This window comes from Branchiostoma floridae, chromosome 18 (genome assembly GCF_000003815.2).
Source record: "Branchiostoma floridae strain S238N-H82 chromosome 18, Bfl_VNyyK, whole genome shotgun sequence".
In the NCBI taxonomy this organism is placed as follows: Eukaryota; Metazoa; Chordata; class Leptocardii; order Amphioxiformes; family Branchiostomatidae; genus Branchiostoma; species Branchiostoma floridae.
The window spans coordinates 2,167,184-2,186,834 of record NC_049996.1 but is presented as its reverse complement, the minus strand read 5'-3'; the positions used below and the strand labels follow the sequence as shown (position 1 = coordinate 2,186,834).

The window sequence follows — 19,651 nt, the reverse complement described above, 5'->3', positions numbered from 1 at the left end:
AATATTTCTCTTCGTTCTCCCTTAGTATACACTTAGAGAGCGTAATTCTTAAGTGTGTCATAGCATGACGCACTTTTTTTTCATAAAAGAGAAAAGTTTCTTCCAAATATTTCTCTTCGTTCTCTGTTAGTATACACTTAGAAAGCGCAATTCTTTAGTGTGTCATGGCATGACGCACTTTTCTTTCATAAAAGAGAAAAGTTTGTTATAAATATTTCTCTTCGTTCTCCCTTAGTATACACTTAGAGAGCGCAATTCTTAAGTGTGTCATAGCATGACGCACTTTTTTTCATAAAAGAGAAAAGTTTCTTCCAAATATTTCTCTTCGTTCTCTGTTAGTATATACTTAGAGAGCGCAATTCTTTAGTGTGTCATGGCATGACGCACTTTTCTTTCATAAAAGAGAAAGATTACCTTAAACTATTTCTCTTCGCTCTCTGTTAGTATACACTTAGAGAGCACAATTCTTAAGTGTGTCATGGCATGACGCACTTTTCTTTCATAAAAGAGAAAGATTTCCTTAAACTGTTTCTCTTACTATAAACTTGGAGAGCGCAAATCTTAAGTTGTGTCATTGCATGACGCACTTTTCTTTCATAAAAGAGAAAAGTTTCTTCCAAATATTTCTCTTCGTTCTCTGTTAGTATATACTTAGAGAGCGCAATTCTTTAGTGTGTCATGGCATGACGCACTTTTCTTTCATAAAAGAGAAAGATTACCTTAAACTATTTCTCTTCGTTCTCTGTTAGTATACACTTAGAGAGCTCAATTATTTAGTGTGTCATGGGCATGACGCACTTTTCTTTCATAAAAGAGAAAAGTTTCTTCCAAATATTTCTCTTCGTTCTCTGTTAGTATACACTTAGAAAGCGCAATTCTTTAGCGTGTCATGGGCATCACGCACTTTTCTTTCATAAAGGAGAAAAGTTTCTATAAAAGATTTCTCTTCGTTTCTCTTAGTATACACTTAGAAAGCGCAATGCTTAAGTGTGTCATGGCATGACGCACTTTTCTTTCATAAATAGAACGATTTCCTTAAACTATTTCTCTTCGCTCTCTGTTAGTATACACTTAGAGAGCGCAATTCTTAAGTGTGTCATGGCATGACGCACTTTTCTTTCATAAAAGAGAAAGATTTCCTTAAACTATTTCTCTTCGTCCTCGGTTAGTATACACCTAGAGAGCGCAATCCTTTAGTGTGTCATGGCATGACGCACTTTTCTTTCATAAAAGAGAAAGATTACCTTAAACTATTTCTCTTCGTTCTCTGTTAGTATACACCTAGAGAGCGCAATCCTTTAGTGTGTCATGGCATGACGCACTTTTCTTTCATAAAAGAGAAAAGTTTCTATAAAAGATTTCTCTTCGTTTTCTCTTAGTATACACTTAGAGAGCGCAATTCTTAAGTGTGTCATGGCATGACGCACTTTTCTTTCATAAAAGAAAAAGATTTCCTTAAACTTTTTCTCTTCGTTCTCTGTTAGTATACAGTTAGAGAGCACAATTCTTAAGTGTGTCATGGCATGACGCACTTTTCTTTCATAAAAGAAAAAGATTTCCTTAAACTATTTCTCTTCGTTCTCTGTTAGTATACAGTTAGAGAGCACAATTCTTAAGTGTGTCATGGCATGACGCACTTTTCTTTCATAAAAGAGAAAGATTTCCTTAAACTATTTCTCTTCGTTCTCTGTTAGTATACACTTAGAAAGCGCAATGCTTACGTGTGTCATGATGACGAACTTTTCTTTCATAAAAGAGAAAGATTTCCTTAAACTGTTTCTCTTCGTTCTCTGTTAGTATACATTTGGAGAGCGCAATTCTTAAGTGTGACGCACTTTTCTTTTAGAAAAAGGTTTCCTTAAAAGATTTCTTTTCGTACTCTGAAAAGAGCAAACTCTTAAAGAGCAAACTCTATACAAAAAGAGCAAACTCTATACAAATAGAGAGTGCAGTTCGTAGGTGTATCATGGGCATGACGCACTTTTCTTTCAGAAAAAGAGAAAGGTTTCATTAACAGATTTCTCTTCGTTTTCTGTTAGTAAACACTTACAGAACACAGTTCTTAGGTGTGTCAGGGGCTTGACCATCTTATGTTTTAGAAAAAGGTTTCCTTCTTAAGCTTTCTTCTTTAGTATGTAAATTTACACCTTAGTTATTTACTATACTCTTTTAAAGGTGCAGTTCTTAAGTGTGTCTTGGGCTTGACACACCTTTTCTCCTGACACGTTTGTCATCCTCAGTTAGGTTTCGTATACACTTTGAAATGAGCTGTCCGAAAGGTTTGACATAGTTTCCATCTCCCACACAACTAGCAAAGGCAACCGTAAACTTTTTACTAGTACGTAGAATCTAACTTCCAGTCATCTAGTGTCTATTTGTTTCTCAATAGCGCATTATCAACATTTATCCTTACCTTGCCCGTAGAATATTATGACACAAAAACTTCTATCTGTACCAAGTGGCCGGTCTGCATAGCGTACAATCTATTGTTACTTCGAATTCCAAAGAAGTGTACAGCCGTACGGTGTATACGTAGATGCCTTTGGTTTGGTAGGAGTTGTTACCTCATGTAACCGCTCCTCATTAACCGCTCCTTACACTCTTTGTTCAGGGACTGAACGTATACAGCATACTTGGGGGTAACCGTACGGCTATATCAACAGGGAACTAGCCTGGTATCCAGCCGTAATATAACTATATTACGGCTGAATATCAGGCCAACAGGAAACCGCTGGTTGAGGTTGCTAAAATCATGCTATCGCCCACTGCCGTATTACTGCCAGTGTAACCCGGAAACAGTCGAGCCTCGCCCTATAAACGGACACCTCGAAACCCCCATATGGTGCGTATTTTGGCTTGCTAACAATGGTGAAACCCATAGGAAATTCTGGGAGAAGGGGTCAACTTTAACTCGATGAATCTCCATCCTCTTATATGGATATTTCGTGCAATAAACTGCAGTTGCTTGGCCATCTTGTCCTGATTCGTACAATACCTTGCTGTGCCTGATTGGACCTATTGCGACTGAACTATCGAGTTTTTCCGTGACGATGTCTTGTGCCTCTTTTCGGCGGTCAACAATCTTAAAGTTAGTACATAGCGAGTCTACCCTTGGTGTTCGTAGGCATTCTTCTGGCATTCAGCCTCAACTGGAAATTTTTTCTGTCGCTGTATTCTTTTTTTTATATTTTCGTAACGTTCGTCAACCACTAAGACCGCTAGGCACTAGTACAGGTGTTAAGTTTGCTATTTGAACGGTAGAGACTGGAGCAAAAGGAATGCTGAATATTCATATTGGCCTGGCTTTGTCAACAGTGTTGTATTGGGGCAAAGTTGACTTATGTGTAAGCAATTGACGTTGGCTCACTTAAAATGTATTATAATAGTTGTGAAACTGCCATTGCTATGAACCGCCCCCTATGTTTAACTGTTTGAAAGAGTAATTGGTCTGAAAACAATATTAGGCTTCTTCGTAGCTGGCATACATTACAAATATATGAAAAAAATTAAATTCTGCTTTCTTGACAACCACGGCGTATAAATTTTACTACAGATATTGACATATAAAAAGAGTACTAAGACGTGTACTACATGTTTTATCCTTAGAAGACCGTCTTCATCAATTCTGTGCAAAGAATCACTCGACACGATACATGGACAGTAGAAAACGAAATCATGTCTGCTTTCGTTGGACATCTAGCAAAGGAACTGCTGCTGTTTTCTCTGGTCTTTTCAAGTATAACTAGGGCTGCAATTACGACTACAGCAGCGACTACACCTGGACTCACGGCTACACATGGACTCACGGCTTTACAAGGACTCAAGGCTACACCTGGACTCGAGGCTACACCTGGAATCAAGGCTACACCTGGACTCAAGGCTACACCTGGAATCAAGGCTACACCTGGACTTGAGGCTACACCTGGAATCAAGGCTACACCTGGAATCAACACTACACCTAGACTCAAGTCTACACATGGACTCATAACTACGCCTGGACTCATAACTACGCCGAGACAACTACACGGCTTAGATCGACGACCACAATTATTGGCATTGGATTCATTTGGATTCACGATCAACACGATGTCGGATTCGCCTGGACTCACTACGGCACCATGGTACACATATGCACCTGGAGTAACATATGCGTCTGAACTGATAACTACACACTGGCCTACATATGCGTCTGGACTTACGACTTCGTCGGGACTAACATATGTGCCTGAACTCACGAGTACAACTTGGTCCACATATGCGTCTGAAGTCACGAGTACACCCTGGCTCACATACGCGCCTGGACTCTCGCCTTCGCCTGGACTCACGACTTCGCCTGGACTAACATTTGTGACTGAACTCACGAGTACAACTTGGTCCACATATGCGTCTGAAGTCACGAGTACACCCTGGCCCACATACGCGCCTGGACTCTCGCCTTCGCCTGGACTCACGACTTCGCCTGGACTAACATATGTGACTGAACTCACGAGTACAACTTGGTCCACATATGCGTCTGAAGTTACGAGTACACCCTGGCCCACATACGCGCCTGGACTCTCGCCTTCGCCTGGACTCACGACTTCGCCTGGACTAACATATGTGCCTGAACTCACGAGTACAACTTGGTCCACATATGCGTCTGAAGTCACGAGTACACCCTGGCCCGCATACGCGCCTGGACTCTCCTTATCTCCTGGACTTATGACTTCTCCTGGACTAACATATGCGCCTGAGCTCAAAAGTACAACTTGGTTCACGAGTACACCCTGGCCCACATACGCGCCTGAACTCTCGACTTCGCCTGGACTAACTTATGTGTCTGAAGTCACAAGTACACATTGGCTCACATATGCACCTGAACTCACAAGTACACCATGGCCCACATATGCGCCTGAACTCACAAGTACACCATGGCCCACATATGCACCTGAACTCACAAGTACACCATGGCCCACATATGCGCCTGCAGCCACGAGTACTCCTTGGCCTACATACGCGCCTGAATTTTCTACATCTGCTGGACATACAACTTTGTTTGAACTCACGACTTCGCCTGGACTTACGACTTCGATTTTCCCGGATATCCCATCCTCGACAGCAAACACTAGTACTGTGTCGGCCCTCATAGGAGTTGTGGTCTTCTTGGTGATTGTTGTCGTAGCCGCCATGGGTGTCATCATCTTTCTCGTCCTCAAGCTTAGGAGGTAACAAACACTGATTTTTATAGGTCTACCTCACAAAATTCCTAATAGATACGTTTACCGTTCCGAGTACGTGTGCCGGGCGAGATGAATTGTGGGTAATATGTCAAAGGTGAAGGCCCCTTAGACAAACAACACAAAACAAGTCTAGACATATTTCTTATGCCAATCAAGACAATTATGGAGACAGATGTCTTTGATGTAAAGCATGAAAATAGCATGGTAGTAGGACAACGCTGGTATGTTAACTTTCAATTGCAGTAGCATGTTATTAGACAAATAATCAAAATGGTAAAATTTGTCATTTTTTTCTACAGAATGTCTAGAAAGGAAATTAATACGGAAGACCCTACTGGTGCAGAATATGACACAATCGGTAGAGGGAGCTCTCCAGCAGATCCGAGAGGAGACGCCATCATCACGCCAGCGACATCCGTCGGAACTGCAGGTCAACGGGCAAGATCAGCCACCGGAATAACTAACAGCGGTGCCATGGCAACGACAGACAACGCCCCAACCCTCTACCTACAGAACACACAAGAGGAATCTCCCTACCAAGCTCTCAACCCTAACACTATGGAATCCAACACGTACACAAGTTTGGACATAAGGAATAAGAAACCAAAGAACGACAGCACATATACAAGTCTTTGCCCAAAAGGTACAGCTTTTTACCAGAACATGGCCTTCGTGGGAGACCAGGGTGCCATCTGGGCGGAGGCATCTAGGAGAACAACGGCCGGAAGAGGTGCGGCTAGGTCGGGTGGAAGAACTCGGAGAGTAGAAGAGGCGATAGAGATGGACCACGTCTACCTGGACTTAAATGCTTAGGATAGGACAAGTAGCGTAATACGTTCGACTATCCGAATGTATGATATCATGTTACAATGCCAAACCTTCTTCCAACACAAATTAAAGGTGTACACGAATCAAATTTGTATAACAATCACTGTTGCCTTATTCACAAACAATACTGATGACATCTTGTGAGTTTACGTTTTGAAGTGATTGGTCATCAGTATTTATCCTGAAGAAAATTTTAGCTGTGTTTACATTTGTGTTGGAAAAAAGTTAAGCATTGTACTACTATTACAACCAACATAGATAAGCTTCCATGATAAAATATTATACCATCAATACTTCGATGAAGTTTAGACATCCAGTTAATAAACTACGTGAGGTAGCAGTTACTCAAACAACTAGGATATATTTTAGAAACGGTTAGACGATTCAGACATCATTCGCTGTCTTTCGTCAGCCACAATAGAAGTTGATATGGTAATATTGAATGTACTAAATGTATGTAGTTTAATCGGGTATCTCACTAAAGTCTTCTTAACCATTCTAGTATGTTTTCATGATATTACTATCATAAAGTAAAGGAAAACACAAATTTGATTTAGGACGTAGCGATACCGACAACGAACCGAGGCTAAGAGTACCTGCTTATTGCTAAATGACTACACTTCGTTACACCGGAGACTTCTTTGTATATCATTCACACTGTAATGAGACAAAAGTACTTGTCAAAGGTATGAGTTCGTTGAACTGTAGTGTAGAAACAATGTACTAGATAAAACACTGGGCACATATAGAATACATTACAAGACCTCACTGTCCTTATAGGGTGAGAAAGTGTAGATGATACGTCACATCCGGTATCCCCAAGAAGAGTCAATGGGGGTTCTACATAGACGTGTTTTTATCAAGACAACAAAGACAAAATAAACACCTGTATCCGCTATGTACAGCTACATTTAAAGAATTGCATTGTAATGTGACAAAAGTACTTGGCAAAGGTATGAGTTCGTGGAACTCTAGACACAATGTACTAGATAAAACATTAAGCACATAATATAGAAAAGCATTACGAGACCTCGATGATCTCATAGGGTGAGAAAGTGTAGATGATACGTCACATCCGGTGAACCCAAGAAGAGTTAGTGGAGTTTTTACATAGACTTGTTCTAACGAAGATAACCATGACAAAAATAAACACCTGTACACCTACAGCTACATTAAAAAATTGCATTGTAATGTGACAAAAGTACTTGTCAAAGGTATGAGTTCGTGGATCTCTAGACACAATATACTAGATAAAACATTAGGCACACATATAGAACAACATTACAAGACCTCAATGTCCTCATAGGGTGAGAAAGTGTAGATAATACGTCACATCCGGTACGTCACATCCGATGACCTCAAGAAGAGTCAGCAGGGGTTTTACATAGACGTGTTTTTGCCAAGACAACCAGACAAAAATAAACAGGCGTATCCCGTTACAGCTACATACCTGTTCCGCCCGCAGCGCACTTTCCCACCGAGCCCTTGGTTACACTTCAGTGATGACATCAAGGGAGACACACTAAGTCAGGTGCTCTCAGCACAGGTGCTACTTCCTTGACAGTGAATCTTGAAGAAGTAGTTTTGTCTTGAAGACAACACTATTACTCTGACACAGGTAAAACTTTCTTTGTTTTTGTTGTGCAAGCAACATTTGTGCTCTGGTGAGCTTTAACGTTAACAGGTGTCAGGTGGGACGAACGTAGTGAAGGAAACAAAATGGCGGCCAAGGTCGTCTAAGGCTAGAACATAGGGAGTCAACACTTAGTGACTTTGACATTTTCTGTTAGACCGAATGGTTCCTGTTTTCTCGTATATTAATTTCATGTGCTAGATATATATCAATTTTGAGTGAATTAATGACTACATGTTGTGTACATGTTTTTAAAACTGCGTGTAGCATAGTATCTAAATTGTACCATACTTATTGGTAACATTCGTTTACGTACTAGACTGTCCAGTGCTTTGATGTTGCTTTCCAACACCAAACGTTCCCCTTTTAAGCTTCTTTGTTAGATCATTTAAGCACCAAATTACGTTAACGTTACAGTAAAGAAGTTACCCTGTCACTGCATTGTAAGTTTCCCCTAAACACCTTTAGCTTCAAAGGCAGCTTAGGCCACACCAATTTAATTCGTTGGTTCTCGGAATCGCCGCTTCAAAAAATCGCAAAACCAAAAAAAAAAAAAAAAAATTTTTTCTCCCCAGGCTATCTGAAGGCTGCAGTTTTTCAATAAGTCGATAGGTGTCTCTCTTTGAAGTTGTGACCTAGGTGATCATGTGACGGAGATTAGCCAATCAGAAGCATCATTCTTAAAATCAAAATGGCGCCACCAGAAAAATAGAAGGGGAAGGAGTACCGGAGTCGGATAATTTTGAGTACAAATAGAGTAGAATTGGAGCTTGAAGAAGTGTAGTAGAAGGTAGTGCAGTAGCAGGAGAAGAAAATACCATGTCTGTGGATCCAGGAAAGCCACATTTTTTGTGGTGTGTACAGTTTTTAACCGGGGACAGAAGTCAGAAGAAACTTCTTGGCCAACAGACAAAATTTATTTATGAAAACATGTCTTCTTCTTCTTCTGTCACATAATTAACAGATATGCATCGAGGGCCCAAACGATGTGCAGGTGGGTTTGATGAAATATAATTTCCTTGATATTTGATGGACAAACCAAAAATTATTTCGAAGTATTTAGCCAACAGAAAAATATGAGTTCCCTTGGCCAAATTGGGGCTTGTTCATATACACCCAAAGTACTAGTAATTAGTAGTAAGTTCACAGGGGTTTTTGACTTTTAAAGAGTAGAATTTTGACAAAGTAGGTAGCACAGAGTTGCAGTGAGACTGGGAATTCTTGTCAAGCAGAGCAAATATTAAATTATTTTGAGTTCCCCTTGGGGTTTGTTGATAAGTTTCAGTTACTGTAAGATGGACACTTTGTTTTTGACCTCCATGAATAAAAGACAAAAATGAAGACTGCATTTTCAGACTGTTGTTTCCAATTGAATCAAACCAGGATGGTACATATAAAATTCATAATTACAATGTCACATTTTATCAATAACCATAATTCTAATGTTTTAGTACAATTCGGTAAACTGAAAGAAATCAATAAAATCAATTATCGTGAAAATAACATACGAAAATAGCAATGTATGTACCGGTAGCACTTACTGTACCGTTAGTGTCTCAGTGAGTATGATACGAGAGCCCCCATGGCCAGATTCAGCAATGGCTTTGCCATCAGAGAAGTTTTTTTTTTTTTTTTCGCCCTGTCGCTTCATATTTTTCATGAAAAAATCCGAGAACCAACAAATTAAATTGGTATGGCCTTATCAGGTATTATTCCCAGACAACTCCGCATTGGCAGGAATAATGAAGTTAATCTGACAATAGAAAGATTATACAACATTTATCATTTGAGTCATACAATGAACGCATAGTGTTTTGTGTGATCAAAAAGTATAAGTTGTATAACAACGACGTTAACAGTATGTTCTATATACGAGCTCACATTAGTTTTTTATTTACTCTAAATTTTGCACAAAACAAAGCACAAAGAGCCAATTAAACAATTTGGATTCCTTTACAAGATTTTGTTGTCAGATGTTTGTTTACGCTTGACTTGAAAAGTTTCAGGTTTTACCCATCAAGGTAGCTTGTTTCAAAGCAATATAGTTTTAAGCAAGAAGTACTTGCGTAGAACTTACTCAAAAGAGGTGGATTTTGGAAGAAGAAAGGGTTTTTGCTTCCATGGCCGTGGCAAGAAGTGTGCTTGCTGAGAAAATTTCGTAGTAGAGCAGAGGCACAAGCAAGTGAAGTTCTGCTGAGCATTTGTCGTGAAATAATAAAGGAGTAACACATGTACAGTACTTTACATTACGCCTAGGTGAGATGCGTTGTATGCTGGCGAACATGTAATTTCAACAAGGAAGAGCGACAAGGAAGTAAATGCGTAAATAGGCGTGCGTGACTCGGCGTCGTTCCAACATTACAGTTGATGTTTTCAGAACGGATTATGAGTTTATGCATGGTTTAGAGCTCACTTTTTACGCCAGATGTTACAAGGAAGAAAAACTTCTGGAGTCAAGGAAGCGCGACAAGAAAGTAAACACGTAAATAGACTAGGTGTGTGACTTGGCGTCGTTCCAACATTGCATGCAGTAGATGCTTTCAGAATAGTTAATGAGTTTATGTATGGTTTAGTGCTCACTTTGTTTACACCAGATGTTACAAGGAAAAAAATGTTTGGAGTGACGCTGTCTTCCCAAAATGTAAACAAGCTTTCCCTTAGATGTGAGAAATGATAGAAAACTGTTGTGAGAGAACGTTTGAATGCTTTGTAGGGAGTCAGATAAAAGTTGTCTCACGACTGTCGCACGATCGTCCTACGATGGGAAACTGTAATCTCCAAGCAGATCCCACGATGATATATAGTATCAAAGCTGGCCAAGGAGTATCGTAGCCGGCCAAAGGGAGTCAAATGGCCGCCCGTTTGACTCCCTTTGGCCGGCTATATATGGCAACGTAGGATCTGCTTGGAGATTAGGGAAACTGAGGATATTTGGGGGGTATTGGTGCGTGTGGCCTACAAATTTCATCTGTCTTAGTACAGAAAAGACTGTCTTAAATTGTTATCAATGTTCCTTTTCTGTCACAGCCTATCCGAAAACTCCACGACTCTGAAATTGTATAACAGCCTACGGCGAATTCTACCTCGCCGTTACTAGAGAGAAAGGTATTCTGAATATGTGTATTGGAATAATATGACACGAAGAGTGAGTAGAGTTGAACTTTTCATGCCAAAAGTAGTCAAGTTTCATGGTACTGTAACTGTAAATTCCAACAGTTTGCGGCACGTTAACGTTTTTCATGATATTGTAGTATCTTTGAGCTCACAATGCAATATATGTTTACGTTGTGATGAGTCAGCGGTAAGAGCTCACTACGAAACCGCGAAAATGTCAAAATCTACAGTATCTTAGTCGAACAACGACTTTAACGTGTAGTCACGATGCAGTGTTATCCATTCATAGAGAACACCAACGTTAAGTCGCCATGGCATTCCGAACGCGAAGGACAAATGCTCTGTGGGTTTCTTTATCAAGATATGTGATCGCGTATATGCGGCAAGGATAAGGTTACTAAGTCTTGCTAGGGGGCAAGGTACTCCATAACACAGTAATGTTAGTCAACTGTATTATGTGGAAGTATGTGTCTTGAAGTTGAACAATAGGCTTCTTTACAACTGGTGGGTACCACAAAAACTTAATTGTCGTCTCTTGACTACCTCACTCTTCAGTGCTGTCACATATTGTATATTGAATCGTCATCAACATATTACTAAGCAAAATGTGCTTATCTTTTCTTCTCAGGGCGCAGTTACGGTCAATGGCATATGAAAAAATCCCCTGGTACGATCCCTGAACAGTGGCAAAAGACATCATGCTTGCTTACTGTGGATATCTAACAACGAGAATGTTGCTTCTCCTTGCAACGACAACAGGGGCCACGACTATACCTGGGGGCACGACAACAGGGGCCACGACTATACCTGGGAGCACGAGTACAGGGGCAACGACTATACCTGGGAGCACGAGTACAGGGGCCACGACTATACCTGGGAGCACGACTACAGGGGCCACGACTATACCAGGGACCACGAATACAGGGGCCACGACTATACCAGGGACCACGAGTACAGGGGTCACCAGTATACCTGGGAGCACGAGTACAGGGGCAACGACTATACCTGGGAGCACGAGTACAGGGGCCACGACTATACCTGGGAGCACGACTACAGGGGACACGACTATACCAGGGACCACGAATACAGGGGCCACGACTATACCAGGGAGCACGAGTACAGGGGTCACCACTATACCTGGGATCACGAGTACAGGGGTCACCACTATACCAGGGAGCACGAGTACAGGGGTCACGACTATACCAGGGACCACGACTACAGGGGACACGACTATACCAGGGACCACGACTACAGGGGACACGACTATACCAGGGAGCACGACTACAGGGGTCACCACTATACCTGAGAGCACGAGTACAGGGGTCACCACTATACCTGGGAGCACGAGTACAGGGGTCACCACTATACCAGGGAGCACGACTACAGGGGACACGACTCTACAAGGGAGCACGAGTACAGGGGTCAACCACTATACCTGGGATCACGAGTACAGGGGTCACCACTATACCAGGGAGCACGAGTACAGGGGTCACGACTATACCAGGGACCACGACTACAGGGGACACGACTATACCAGGGACCACGACTACAGGGGACACGACTATACCAGGGAGCACGACTACAGGGGGCACCACTATACCTGAGAGCACAGAGTACAGGGGGCACCACTGCAGTACCTGGGAGCACGAGTACAGGGGTCACTCCAAGAAGGCTATACCAGGGAGCACGACTACAGGGGACACGACTCTACAAGGGAGAACGACTACAGGGGTCACCGCTATATCTGGAAGCACGACTACAGGGGACACGACTATGCCCGGGACCACGACTACAGGGGTCACGACTATACAAGGGAGCACGACTACAGGGGGCACGACTCTACAAGGGAGCACGACTACAGGGGGCACGACTCTACAAGGGAGCACGACTACAGGGGACACGACTATACCAGGGACCACGACTACAGGGGACACGACTCTACAAGGGAGCACGACTACAGGGGACACGACTATACCAGGGAGCACGACTACAGGGGACACGACTCTACAAGGGAGCACGACTACAGGGGACACGACTATACAAGGGAGCACGACTACAGGGGACACGACTCTACAAGGGAGCACGACTACAGGGGACACGACTATACCAGGGAGCACGAGTACAGGGGACACGACTCTACCAGGGAGCACGACTACAGGGGACACGACTATACCTGGGAGCACGAGTACAGGGGACACGACTATACCAGGGAGCACGACTTCAGGGGTCACCACTATACCTGGGGGCACGACTACAGGGGACACGACTATACCTGGGAGCACGACTACAGGGGTCACCACTATACCTGGGAGCACGACTACAGGGGGCACGACTCTACAAGGAAGCACGACTACAGGGGACACGACTCTACAAGGGAGCACGAGTACAGGGGACACGACTATACCAGGGAGCACGAGTACAGGGGTCACCACTATACCTGGGAGCACGAGTACAGGGGTCACCACTATACCTGGGAGCACGAGTACAGGGGCCACGACTATACCAGGGAGCACGAGTACAGGGGTCACCACTATACCAGGGACCACGACTACAGGGGACACGACTCTACCAGGGAGAACGACTACAGGGGTCACCACTATACCTGAGAGCACGAGTACAGGGGTCACCACTATACCTGAGAGCACGAGTACAGGGGTCACTACTATACCAGGGAGCACGACTTCAGGGGTCACCACTATACCTGGGAGCACGAGTACAGGGGTCACCACTATATCTGGGAGCACGAGTACAGGGGTCACCACTATACCTGGGGGCACGACTACAGGGGTCGCCACTATACCAGGGAGCACGAGTACAGGGGACACGGCTATACCAGGGACCACGACTACAGGGGTCACGACTATACAAGGGGACAAAACTACAGGGGGTACGAATACACCCGGGGGCACGAGTACAGGGGACACGACTATACCAGGGAGCACGAGTACAGGGGTCACCACTATACCTGGGAGCACGAGTACAGGGGTCACCACTATACCTGGGAGCACGAGTACAGGGGCCACGACTATACCAGGGAGCACGAGTACAGGGGTCACCACTATACCAGGGACCACGACTACAGGGGACACGACTCTACAAGGGAGAACGACTACAGGGGTCACCACTATACCTGAGAGCACGAGTACAGGGGTCACCACTATACCTGAGAGCACGAGTACAGGGGTCACTACTATACCAGGGAGCACGACTTCAGGGGTCACCACTATACCTGGGAGCACGAGTACAGGGGTCACCACTATATCTGGGAGCACGAGTACAGGGGTCACCACTATACCTGGGGGCACGACTACAGGTGTCGCCACTATACCAGGGAGCACGAGTACAGGGGACACGGCTATACCAGGGACCACGACTACAGGGGTCACGACTATACAAGGGGACAAAACTACAGGGGGTACGAATACACCCGGGGGCACGGCTACAGGGGGAACGACTGCAGCACCTACATCTTCTCTACTCGTCACTCCAAGAAGGGTTATACCGTCCCAGTTGGTTATGGACTTACCTTTTCGACCAGTGTACAACGACAGGACAGCAGTTGAATTCATGGCGCTTGAGAATGCTTTTATACAATCGGTAAGTTCGGGATGGACTTAGAGAATATCTATTGTATTAGGATGTAGGATGTAGCATCATGAACACAGTATTTTCATTAAGTCTATTAAAATTAATTAACTCAAGCAAAAAGTCATTTTACTTGGTCCCTCACATAATCCATACGCGTAATATTTGTTGTGATGTTTACGTAAGATATAGCAAATTTTGAAATTCTTGACTATTTACCCTTGAAACATGTTCCAGGTTTCTCCAGTGTTTGTCGGGCAGCCAGCATACGTTGATATTAGACTGATCCAATTCATGTAAGTACAGTTTGGTACATATGTGCTAAAATTTGATGATCTATCTGGCAATTGCAATGTTAATCAAATGATTACTTATTTCCTAACAACTGACTAAACTTTCTAATATGAACAGCCTCGTTTTGGTTGCAATGACACCGGAAAATCCAAAATGGCCGCCGTAACTGGAATGTGGACTATTCTCCGATAATTGTATCATCAAACGTTAATTTGCTGAACTCTGTAATCTGCTGCAGAAAGTAATGTTTATGGTTTGCTGTACAGGTAGATTTTGTAAGTATATGTATTTATGTATGTGTTGTGTGATCTATGGTTTTTCATACCCGGAATAAACAAATAAAAAAAAGATTAAGAAAAAACATTCACATGCCGGTCACAACCTTCTAGCCCGGGAAGCGTTGTGGCCAGGTTCGTTACCGTCTTCAGCACAGTAGGATCGGAACCAGACTTGATTATTACTCAGAAAGCTAGGGCCCATCTACAACAACTAATCAACAACGGAACGTTCGTCAACACACTGAACTTCACAGGTGGAGTTGGACTACAGCAAACTACGCTTACCGCAGAAGGTAAGAGGTTGCTTTGGTTTTACCTCAATATAATCTATGTATTGTTTTTTGGTGATAATGATATCAGGTATGGGTTAGGCAAGAGTTGAAAAGACAAAGGTCAAGCTCGATTTTGGACCCACTAGTGTGTGACCTTGGTACTGCAGCAGAACTTCCACTTTTTTCTCCGGGAAATACCATGGTCTTGATATTTTGGTAGCTTTTGATGTAGATTTTGCGCCCCTCCCCCAACAATTTTCTATGGAACTGCAGGGGCATTTTTGAACATATTTTAAGATGGATAACTAAAGAAAGTAAAATTCATTTTCAAGAAGAGAAGAATGTAGTTGATTAAGTAATATTGTCAGTGAAAGTCGTAAAGGCTAGTCGACAACTTTCTCAATTTTGAACGACTTACAGTCAGTTGCTTATTCTGTGTCTTTTTCTACTACAGAGCTTCATCTGATATCAAACGACCCAAGTTTTTGTAATCTAACGTGTGGGGAGGGTAGTTTCTGTCAGCTGAGTGAAAAGTACCCAGGCGTAGTGATCTCGGAGTGTGCGTGTGAAGAGAACTACTACCCGGCTGGCAACGGTGTCTGTCAGGTAAACACACACATTTCCTAATTGATTTTGCAATATTGTTGGTATTTTCACGCAGATCTCCAAGCTTCAGGCGGTCCTATTATGTCTCCTTTCTATCTTTTTTGGCTGTTAGTATCTTTTTCCCAATTCTCCTTTTGATGTATCAACTCGAGAGACAGAAACAATTAATGATGTATTAGAAACAATGACTAATTGATGTGTCCTTTCCAGAATATATCAGCTAAAACAGCCAACTGTTGCAACACGGTGTCGGCCCTCACAGCAGTTGTGGTCGTTCTTGCAGTTCTTCTTGTAGCCGCCTTTGGCGTAATCGTCTTCTACGTTCGCAAGTTTCATGGGTAACGGTTATTTAACATTGAAATTTGATGGTCACCACAAATATATCAGTATAAAAGAGTTATAAAATAATGTAGATAGCGTTACAATCGGACAGTGCTGTACCCTATGAACAAAACTATTTATGCCAAAGTCTTATTGTGTATATGTATGTACATTTATTTTACATTATGGCTGTCCAGACTGGAGGGATAAAGAATGGAAAGGAAAGAAATGAATGAATGAATGAATTATGCAAATCCAAAATAATTATATAATATTGTTGTTGCTTTTTCTCACAGAATGTCGAAAAAGGCAGATCTTACCGAAGACGCCTTTGGTACGGAATATGCCACTATTGGCGGAGGGAGTTCTCCGGTCGCTCCTCCGCGGAGGAAATCAAAGCGTACCGCTGTGAGAAACACCTACACCCCAGCGACATCTGTTGGTACTGCAGGCCAACAGGCAGCATCGACATCGCCTGGAATAACCAACACCGCCTCGCCACGTCACCTACAAAACAAAGAAGAGGAATCTCCCTACCAAGCGCTTAACCCTGACACCATGGAATCCAAGACTTACACAAATTTGGGCGAAGAGAAACAGAAAGATAAGAACGAAAGCACATATACAAGCCTTGGTCATGAGTCAGCAAAAGAAACATCTTTCTACCAGAATATGGCATTTGTTGGAGACCAGGGTGCCGTCGCGGCTGATACAGATACATGCCTAGGTTATCGTATTGACGCTGCTAAGGACAAGAATCATGAAGCACTTGAGATGTCGGAATATGAAGACAATGTCTACCTGGACGTACACATGTGAATACTTCGGCTACATATAGGCCAAATGGTGATTGCACTTCGGCAAGAGGGACCAAACGTATGATATCATTGCTACCCACGACAGGACATATGTTCTTACTTGATGTGTTTAATCAGTTACGCATTTCGTTTCAATTTATTCCAATGGCAATACGATAACCTAGGCATGTATCTGTATCAGTTTTCGTATATCTATATAATTCAGAAATTACAACAATAAAACAAACGTTTCAGATAGCGTATCACCTGTATCACAGATGTCTTACAGTGTAGTAGTCTTTCAATGCTGATTTCTCAATAGACCAATCAATGCCATCTACTTAAGCTAGATCGATGGCCATTATTGCAATGATGGATGTTGGGAGTAAATTGTTATTGGCAATTGTAGCTGATAGTCTAGTACTAATCCATCATGGCACTTACCCTCTGATCGACCGGTGTTTACTCATTGTAATTTTAACCTTCTTCCTGCTACCTAACATCGTAACCAATACAAATTATGTGCTAAAAGAGCTAGCTTAGTAGGAAATAGGTTAATGATCACAAGAGCGAGGGTTGTGAAAGACGTACAAAGCTGTAAAGGAAAGGATAATTGTACATATATGCCCACAGCGCCAAATACATAGATGTATGAACCATTGCTAACCAACTAAATTCAGTATATTAGTTTTATGTACACAGGAATTGCAGGGAATCATTTCCATTCCGTTGATGATAAATTTTATTGGATAATTTGGAACAATAACCATAAAATAGCATTGTATGTACCTATTCAAGTTCTATGTTTAACCGTATACATTTTGTTTATATGTTTATAAGTTATCTACTCAACCAAGATGTAAAGTAAAGTATCATACGTAATCCGACTTTCGATTACAATTAACAAGGATAATTGAAAACGACATTTGTTCCTTTTAAATGAATGTTTTGGGACCATTCTGACATATTGCATCTATTAGCAACCCTTTCTTAATTAAGGCTTGTCTGGTTAACTGTTGTGTACATTATAACGATATATTTAGTGGTAGCATAGTTTTATGTGCTTTAAACCTGTGTTATAAAAGATATATTCAGTGGTAGGATAAGTTCAGCAGTTTTGTTTTCCCTTTGTTCAATATCATTGCTACAACTAACGCTATTTTACCTTTAGTGTCTCATATAATAGTAAAGCATATGCAAAAGGGTGTATGAATAAAGATCAATGTTTAAAGAACAGATATGAAAAGTAATTTATCGATTTTTTGCTCCGGTGACGCCATGCATGAGACATAACCCAATTTACATACTAAGAAGATTTATCAAGCAGAAATGAAAAAGTAATCAGTTTGACAATCAATTTCCTACAGGCACGAACATATCCCGGTAACGGCAGCCCAACAAAGGCCCTATTAACTCGATCAATTGCTGATGTTCCCTCTGAGAGTACGATTCCACCCGGGGGAATATAGAGTTACGCCGTTCTCTAATGCATATAGAGAGGGACTAAGATACGCGTCAAACATACAGTATGCTTGTGGTGAGCAACCTGTTCTGAAGAGTATATTTCAGCTACGTCTACGAACAAGATGGTGGATTTTGTACGGGAGGAACATACGAAAATTGCCTGAGAGTTGTCACCGGAGAACCCAGGAATAGGAATTGTAAAAACTTTTCAGCGCAGATTCGACTTTTTGATATGAAGGATCTTAAAAGGACGGTTGTGGTGATCATCATTACAATACAAGGTGAGTGGTATTGTGTTAACGTTAATTGAACAGCTAAGTAATTTGCGAATGTATACTTGAGCATAAAATAAGCTATTTGACGAACAAAACATCCAACGCTTTTTCCTCTTTCTTATTATCACTGGGGTGTCTCAAGAGTATGTATTTGATGGAATTTGCAGCACAAAACTGCAGCTAATTTTTGTTCATAATCTGCTCTTGGAGAAATGCTGTGTTTTAGTATTTTACTTTATATTCGTTGGAGTGTCTCTTGATTATGATTTTACAATACAAAAATACAGCATATTGGTCTAATAATCTGCTCTTGGAGAAACACTTTGCTTTGGTATTGTATTTATCATATCCGTTGGAGTTTCATGTATTTGTTACTATGTACATCACACAAACAGTTTACTCTTGTCCTAATCTTAGACATATGATATGATTTGGCATTTATGTTTCTGTTTCCTTGTGAACATATGAAAAATGCATGTCCAATGTTGTAAATGATGGGCAAGACCAGTTACGCCCTTACTACTATTATAGTCTTGAATGGACATCATTTGCAACCAGGTCATGTCAGCATTGTTCACTTATGCTTCCATTCCAATGAGTATTCCGATCGCATTCTGAAATGTTCGTGTTGTTTATTTCATTCCTTTGCATGATTTTCGAACGCATTTCATGACGAATATTCACAGGAGACTTCAAAATAGATTACTTTTGTTGATTATCTAATTTGCTCACAAGATTAACCATCTAACATGATTAGTACTTAAGAGGCGAAAAATCCTGGAAATACCAATACAATGTTTCCACTAATATAGTCCCACTACATCTTGTCTCTTATTTTTTCGCTCCATCTATAACATGCCACTTGTTCTCTGCAAAATGATTATACATGTAAGATAGCGTGACTGTCTGACATCTGGCGGTGAACAAACGATATCCACATGGCTAGGATTCAACTACAACATGAT

The 19,651-nt window shown here is 41.9% G+C and overlaps 3 protein-coding genes across 4 annotated transcripts in view; all 3 read left to right on the top strand.

Annotated features, from left to right (window-relative positions):
* The first annotated feature begins 4,953 nt into the window (after positions 1-4,953).
* LOC118406095 lies at positions 4,954-6,896 on the top strand. Its single transcript, XM_035805956.1, has 2 exons — positions 4,954-5,204; positions 5,519-6,896. The coding sequence occupies exons 1-2, from the start codon at positions 5,167-5,169 to the stop codon at positions 6,030-6,032; spliced, it is 552 nt and encodes a 183-aa protein (XP_035661849.1). The 5' UTR covers positions 4,954-5,166; the 3' UTR covers positions 6,033-6,896.
* A 5,671-nt stretch (positions 6,897-12,567) lies between these two features.
* LOC118405973 (mucin-19-like) lies at positions 12,568-15,850 on the top strand. Its single transcript, XM_035805827.1, has 4 exons — positions 12,568-14,391; positions 14,617-14,675; positions 15,063-15,244; positions 15,678-15,850. Exons 1-4 carry the CDS (start codon positions 12,568-12,570, stop codon positions 15,848-15,850), a joined length of 2,238 nt encoding a protein of 745 aa, XP_035661720.1.
* Positions 15,851-18,321: 2,471 nt separating this feature from the next.
* LOC118406185 (mucin-5AC-like) overlaps positions 18,322-19,651 on the top strand; it is an 11,804-nt gene continuing 10,474 nt past the window's right edge. The window contains exon 1 of one of the 2 annotated variants that reach the window (XM_035806070.1): positions 18,322-18,692. In XM_035806070.1, coding sequence (XP_035661963.1) covers positions 18,644-18,692 — 49 coding nt within the window. In that variant the 5' untranslated portion in view covers positions 18,322-18,643. The remainder of the gene's footprint in view (positions 18,693-19,651) is intronic. The other variant, XM_035806069.1, reaches the window with a different exon arrangement.

Coding starts and splice junctions, on each gene's coding strand:
- LOC118406095 (XM_035805956.1), top strand. CDS start 5,167: ATGGGTGTCATCATCTTTCTCGTCCTCAAGCTTAGGAG. Junction 5,205..5,518: donor CTCGTCCTCAAGCTTAGGAG/GTAACAAACACT, acceptor TTTTTTCTACAG/AATGTCTAGAAAGGAAATTA.
- LOC118405973 (XM_035805827.1), top strand. CDS start 12,568: ATGCCCGGGACCACGACTACAGGGGTCACGACTATACAAGGGAGCACG. Junction 14,392..14,616: donor AGAATGCTTTTATACAATCG/GTAAGTTCGGGA, acceptor AACATGTTCCAG/GTTTCTCCAGTGTTTGTCGG. Junction 15,245..15,677: donor AACTACGCTTACCGCAGAAG/GTAAGAGGTTGC, acceptor TTTCTACTACAG/AGCTTCATCTGATATCAAAC.